General features: G+C 36.4%; 1 protein-coding gene across 1 annotated transcript; it reads left to right on the forward strand.

Moving 5' to 3' along the window:
• Positions 2,387-6,438, forward strand: LOC107614826 (F-box/FBD/LRR-repeat protein At5g56420-like). The gene is made up of 4 exons (XM_016316959.2): positions 2,387-3,353; positions 3,451-3,603; positions 3,695-3,995; positions 4,260-6,438. The coding sequence occupies exons 1-4, from the start codon at positions 2,475-2,477 to the stop codon at positions 4,262-4,264; spliced, it is 1,338 nt and encodes a 445-aa protein (XP_016172445.1). The 5' UTR covers positions 2,387-2,474; the 3' UTR covers positions 4,265-6,438.

Below are 7,519 nucleotides of genomic sequence, written 5' to 3' on the forward strand. Positions count from 1 at the left end.
TAGTGGCTGGCTATCTCTCTTTCCAAGAGGCTTACGCAGAAATTTTAAATAGGCTTCAATCTGATCATTGTCCTATCCTAGTACGCTGTACAGGTCGTCCCCAACCGAAAAAGAATAGACCTTTTTCGGTTTATTGCAGCTTGGGCAACTCATCCGGGGTACAGAAATATTGTGAACCAGTCATGGCAGGCTGGCTACAGAGAGATGCACGGCAAGCTTTCAGAAGTGCAGAAGAACTCTTTGGAGTTTAATTCTAAAGTGTTCGGCAATATTTTTGTTAGGAAATGCAAATTGGAGAGACAGATTAATTTCCTTCAGAAGCGACTTGAAGTAATGGAAGATTTGTCTATGCGGCAAAAAGAAAAACAGCTGATTGAGGAATTTAATAACACGCTTGTGCAGGAGGAACTTCTATGGTTTCAAAAATCCAGAGAGCAGTGGGTAAAATTTGGGGATAGAAATACCAAGTTCTTTCATGTCCAGACTCTTGTGCGGAGAAAGCATAATAAGATTCATAGTCTCTTTCTTCAAGATGGGGTGTGGGAAACGGACCCGGATGTCCTTAGAAGGGAAGCTGAATCCTTCTATAAACGCCTATTCTGCCAGTCGGAGGATGTAGACTTAGATTTTCTTGGTGATGTGCCACTGCCTTCCCTGAATGATGAAGCCTGTTGTAGCCTCACAGCGCCAGTTACTCTGGAAGAAGTTAAGTCGGCTGTTTTCAGTATGCATTCTTTCAAGGCGCCGGGCCCTGATGGGTTTCAGGCTTTCTTCTTTAAAGAATACTGGAAGATTGTTGGTTTTGATGTTTGGACTATGGTTCGTCATGCGTTCTCTGGTTTGGATATGGATCCAAGGATGATGGAAACTCTTGTGGTTCTTATTCCGAAGGTAGAAAACCCGGTTTCCATGAAGGATTTCCGACCAATTAGTCTCTGTAATGTGGTTTACAAAGTTATAACGAAGGTCCTGGTCAATAGACTTCGTCCCCATCTCAAAGAGATTATTGGGCCCCTTCAAGGAGGGTTTATCCCGGGGAGAGGAACCCCTAACAACATCATTGTAGCACAAGAGGTTCTCCATTTCATGAAGAAGACAAAGTCAAAGAAAGGCCCCCTGACCTTTAAGATTGATTTGGAGAAAGCGTACGATAGAGTGGATTGAAGGTCGGTTGGTGTTGGACTGGTGCGGCCTCAAAGGTTTATGATGCTCATAGTGGTTATTTGTGGCTCAGTAAGAAGATGTTTAGTTGGGAGGTTAGGGGTAATTGGCTTTGGCTTTGGTGTCAACATGTTCCGGAAAAGCACAAATTTTTGGCCTGGCTATGTCTTCGGGAGGCTCTTCCTACTGCTGCATTTCGTTTTAGAAGGGGCATTTCGCACACGGATAGCTGTCCACGATGTTTCTCAAGTCAGGAGTCGGTTTTACATTGTATTCGGGATTGTTCAAAAGCCCAACTTGTTTGGCAAGCTTTAGGGATCTCCGATCAACCAGTGGATTTGATGAGTTGGTTCTTACATAATAGCAAACAGCGCCCTTTTAGATTCTTTTCTGGTCTCTGGTGGATTTGGTGTTCGAGAAACAACGAGATCTTTCATCCTCACGAGCATTGGACCACAGACAAGGTGATTGGTATGGCTTTGTCCTTAGAAAAGGAGCTCCGAAATATTTTTGAGTTGCAACGACTATCTATCCCCTCAACCATTAGTGGCTCTTGGATTCCCCCTCGGTGGGTACCTTTAAGATTAATTGTGATGCTAGCTATCCTGGCAGTGGTGCTCGAGTTGGTTTTGCTTGTGCTAGCAGAGATTGGAAGGGAAGGTGGCAACGAGGCTGTCTGGGAACAATTGAGAGTCGTAGCATTTTGCAAGGAGAGTTGTTTGCTATTTGGAGAGGCTTTCTTTTAGCATAGGACTCGGGACAAAGAGACATTATATGTGAGACAGACTGTGTGGAGGCTTTTACTATTGTCAATAATTTACAAGATTGCTCTGGGTTTACTGATCCTTTGGTGTTAAAAATCCGAGATATCATGTCTTGGAAATGGCGTGCTGATCTTCGGTTGATCTTGAGAGATGCAAATACAGTAGCAGACATCATGGCAAAGACTGCAATGAGGACTATTTCTCCCCAAGTGGAGCTTCCATTGCCTTGGAAAGAATTTGAGAGTAGTATTCAGCGAGACTGCCTTTCTTAAGTAGTTTCTTGTTTTTTTTTTCTTTCTTAGTTTTTGTTTATTTTTTTTTAAGTCACCAAAAAAAAAAATCAAGCTCATAAAAATAAATAAATAAATAAATAAATAAATAAAGCTCATCAAAAAAATAATAATCTTAATCAGATGTATATAATCAAAATCAAACAAACACTATTTTTTATTAGTGAAAACCTGGTTCTCCTTTGAATCCTAAACCCTAGACCTGAGTCTGACCCTCTCAGGAGATAAAAAGAAAGGGAAACCATCATCAACCACGAAGATGGATAGGATCAGTTCTTTACCGAATTCTATCCTTTACGAAATTCTCTCATACCTCACAACAAAGGAAGTTGTGATCACCAGCATCCTCTTTCGCAGGTGGCGCCATGTTTGGAAGGATCTCCAAGTCCTTGACATAGATTATACACCTTTTTGCTCCTCTCTGGAATGGGAAGATCGATTTGATTCGTATGTAAATGCTATTCTAGCTCAGCGCAATGCAGATTACCCCATCCAAAAATTCTGCCTCACTTGCAATAAAGTTTCAGAGAGTCTCGTCTTAACATGGCTTAATGCCATCACTGGGCCCCATCTTCAAGAACTCTATCTCAGCGTTGATCTACCAATCAAGCTGCCTGAAGCCATACTCACTTGTCCATCACTCAAGTCCCTTATTTTGAAACGTGATAGTTTTTTGGATTCTTATCTAAAGCTTTCAAATGTTTATTTGCCATCCCTCAAGAATCTAGAGTTGGATATCGTCTCTATGGACCCTAGCAAGCTTTTATCCGGCTGCCCTGTTCTTGAAAATTTTAAGCTCATTTTACCGATGCCCGATATTTGTTGTCTTTATGTCATACGTACAATGCAGCAGATGCCTCGCACATTGAAAAGTTTAATCATTGAAGATAACACATCTTTTTATGGGGTTAGCCATCGTTTGATTTTGATAGACACGCCATCTCTTGAATACCTTCATATAAAAATAATGACCCTCTTGAACTCTAAGCTAGAGTTTTCTTTTAGCAATTTCACTAACATAGTGGAGGCACATCTTGATCTTGTTCATGACTGTATTTACCATGTCGGTTTGGTGCCCCACCTTCTCCATGCACTGCGCGAAACAAAATTGTTGGCATTGAAAGGTTACACAACACTGGTAACATGCTTGATGTAACTCAATTATTTGAATTTATAAATTATAACTATAATTATGAATTTGAACTATAATTATTATGTACTTATCTTCTATGCAGTGCTTATTTAGTGGCCCAGCTTTCGAGTTTCCAGAATTTCACCGTTTGCTCAATCTAGAGCTTCATGTTCCATGTTTCAGCACAAACTTCCTGCTAAACTTCCTTCATAATTCTCATGTACTTGAAACTCTTGTGATTAATGATATTTCAAAGGTATGAGTACATTTTAATTTAAAACTAGTGTCTCTATTTCTTTTTTGTTGTTTCCCTGAGTCTATCGAGAAGTGTTATTTCTTGTTATCAGGAAAAATATTTTCATCCGGTGGTGGAGTATGATGGGCCAGCACCACCAACCATGGTTCCCAATTGTGTGATGTCACATCTCAAGAGTTTTGAATTTAGAGGATATGAAGATTCTGTAGATAAGCGTGAATTTATTGCATATCTTTTACAAAGAGGACTTGCTTTGAAGAAGGTTACAATTCATCTTAAATATGTTTTCAACCAAAAGACAAAGTACGATATTGTCAGGGAATTATCTGCTATACCAAGGGGCTCTACAACATGTCAACTAAATTTCATTGACCAAAATCCGGTTGAACATGGTATGAACTCTCACTAACTCTATTCTCTGTTGTTCATTGATCAAAGGTGTTATCATGTTAAAGCCTTAAAAAGTTCTAAAAATTATTCAAGTTGAATAACTGTTGGGACAATTTTAGGCCAGTCTGCTACCTAAATTATTAAAATATTTGTTGATGCTTATGAATAAATTTGTTTGATGCCCTGAAAATATGCACTTGAACATAGTAGGAAATTTATATATGCCGTTTAATGCTTTGAGTTGCATACATCAATTTGTGATGCAGGTTGATGGCAAGTTGGCAACTCTACACTCTGGTCAATTGCAAAACGATTTTTGATGCATCATGACTAGGATATGAACCATGTTTTTGTTTTTACTTTTCTGTAAATCTTTTATTTGCTTGATATATTTTTTTCAATAACATGTTTTTTTGATGCACTTGTTTTTCCAAAAGAGGCAGAGGTAATTTTTCATTTAGTTTGTTGTTTTGGTATTTCGTTCATTTACTTGTGGGTCATATTAATTAAAAGAAACTTTTTATTGTTGTAAATCAAATTATGTTTGGAAACTGAAAATTATCCCTTACTTCTGATTTTAAATATATATCAGAAAATGTCCAAACACATATGGTGAAGATTTTTATCATTGTTATATTTGGAGGATTATAATCATGCTGATTATTTGTGACTTTAGAATTGTTTAAGTTGCTTAACACTGAATCAATGTTAGGCCAGTGTCCCATATTAATTCTTAAATTTTTTTTGTTGATGTCTATGAATACTTCTTAAAAAAATATGTAATCTGGTTTGATGCCCTGTTTTTCTATTTTCTTTTTTTCTGCATGACTTGTAACTAATTGTGCACATATAGAATGAAGAGTGAGTTAGTTAATTGAGTTAGGTTTAGACTAGTTGTATTTATCTCTAGTTAGTAGGTCCACTTAGATAGAGTTTATATACATAAAACGTGTAATGTGTAAGATTGCTGACCATCCTTTTCTTCATCTCTGTAATTTTTCTCTCTAACACTAATGAGAATCAGAATACAGAACTTCCTCTCTTCCATATTCCACTCTTGAGTCACACACGGTTAAAGTACTCGAGCTAATCAAAGTCACCTGGTCTTAATGTTTCTGATTGTTCCTTAGTATGCTTGTCCTAGCTTGAACAACTAGCTGAAGTAGGATTTTTATTGGAGAGATACATTCTTGTTCTATTTAATTTTTTGGTGGATTTTGAGGGATAAAAATGATATCTACAATTCTGATGGTGGATGAGGTGCTAACAAAGTAGTAAGTATGATCCGGAGTTCAGCTTGAGAAATACTTGTCATCTTTAATATGCACATTTTTTAATCTCTTTTTTTGCTCTGTTATGTTCGGGTGTCTCTTTCTATAAATTCGGTTAAAGTGAATTGTGAAATTAGCCAGAGTTTCCTTAGTGGGTCAACAGGTTTTGGTTGTCTTATTCGCAATTCAGATGGGTGTTGGCCTGTTGGGTAAAAAGTTGCTCTGAAAAGCTAGAAAATGCTAATGTATATTCTCCAGGTCGAACTTCATGTTATTTCAAGGAGTTTAATCATTGTTTGAAAGTGTTGTTTTGTTTGGATGCCTTTTTTACGGTGCATAGGAAGAAGATTGACGATATTATTTTGAAAAGAGATTTAGTGAAAAAGATTTTAGAGACTCTGAGTTAGATCTGGAAGACTTGCATCACCTTGATTCAAAGAACATCTAATCACATAACTGATCTTATGAATAAAAATGCTGCTTTAAATTTGGAGGAATATGTGGAATGAATTTAGCCTTGAAATGAGCTCCATCATTTCATTTGCTTAGATAGGAACTAAGCCAATTAATTTGGCTTTGTTTTCTCATTTTTTCTGTTTTCTTTTTCCTTTTTTGGCGGAATATTGATGGATATGGTTGTCCTGTAGAACCCTCTTTTTGAAAAGTCTTCAGTTTTAGCCAACACTGCAATGAAGATGAATTTCATGCATGAAAAAACAATAAACAAAAACAAGCATATAGAAGATGGAACCTCTAAAGTGCGGTCCCTTTGGTGAGTGAAGTTTGGTTATAACTTAAAAGAAAAGGCCTTTTAAAAAAAAGTGCAAACATGTCCATTGTAGTTCAATGCAGGTATAACATGATTTGATGATGACATAGAAGCTCTTTTGGAATCAATTGGGCTTGACATAGGTATTGTCCTCTCTAAATTTGGCAACTTGACATCTTATCATTTGCTCCACATGGGGTTGAACAAACATGTGGCTGCCGAAGAGCCTTAGCTCAGGTGGCGTTTCACCCCCTCCCCACCACTAAGGTCTAGAGTTTAAACTCTAGAGGATGCATTTGAGGGGAAAAATGTGATAAATGTGTGAGGGTGTGTGGGTGTGTTGTGTACTTAGAATTGGGGATTGTCCAATACACTGACAAAAAAAAAAAAGAACAAACATGTGGCTACTATCCAAAATAGATGATATATTGAGCCATAGGTGTGTCACTGTACAAGTCAAATAGTCAATAATGCTAATGTTTTCAGCAGAAAACAGAACATAGACATGAAAGAAAATCAATTTAAAGACAATAACAAAAGTCCTCAACAAAATGAAACTTCATTTCTCCTTTACCATAAACCTGCTCTGTTTTCAATCTAAGATATCTACTTCTTTAGCAATAGAAAACAATAACAACAATAAAGCATTTTATCTAGCAGGACATTCTCCATGGCTTGTAGAGAGCAAGAGGCAAAATCATAGTTCCAATCTCAAAATAAAATCTCAATTCATTGTATGTATCAAAGGAACAATTTGCATTAGCATGGGAAATTTCAGTACAACAAGTGCAATAAAAACTGATTCATGTAGTATTTCCGATCATGTACAAACACAATAATCAGATGGCAAAAAGAAAGATTAATACAAGTAGTAAGTTCAAAATCTTTATTTTATCTCTATAACATAAAAGGATATTTTACATCTCACAATATTATATTATTATTATTATTATTCTTGTGCACAACATTTTTACTTTCTAAAGCCACACAATCTAAATCTATAATATTACTACTCAAATGAAACATAAATTGCATTTCCATTTGTCTTAATCAACTTCTTCAATCTTAGGACCGGCACCATTGTTGCCACCAGATGAAGCATTTCCATGAGATGCACCATCTACTCCACCTCCCATAGGCATGTGTCACCAGCACCACCTTGGTACATCTTGGAAGTTATTGGATTACACAAACTTTCTAACTCCTACAACTTATCTTCAAATTCATCCACCTCAGCCAATTGATTCCCTTCAACTTGATGAGAGATCATATTTTACTAAATAATTAAAGAAAAAATTGAGAGAATTCATTCTCTATATATAAATCTCTGAAATTTTGTTATGATAAATTCATAAATTTTTCTAAAAAATAAAATATTAAATAAGTTTAAGAAAATTTTGGTAAGGACTAAATAAGTGGAAAAGAAAGTATCAAGTAAGTTTGTGAAAGAATTAAAACGTTAGAATTATTCATAAAGATTGATAAC

The sequence above is a fragment of the Arachis ipaensis genome, chromosome B09, assembly GCF_000816755.2.
Source record: "Arachis ipaensis cultivar K30076 chromosome B09, Araip1.1, whole genome shotgun sequence".
NCBI classification, from domain to species: Eukaryota; Viridiplantae; Streptophyta; class Magnoliopsida; order Fabales; family Fabaceae; genus Arachis; species Arachis ipaensis.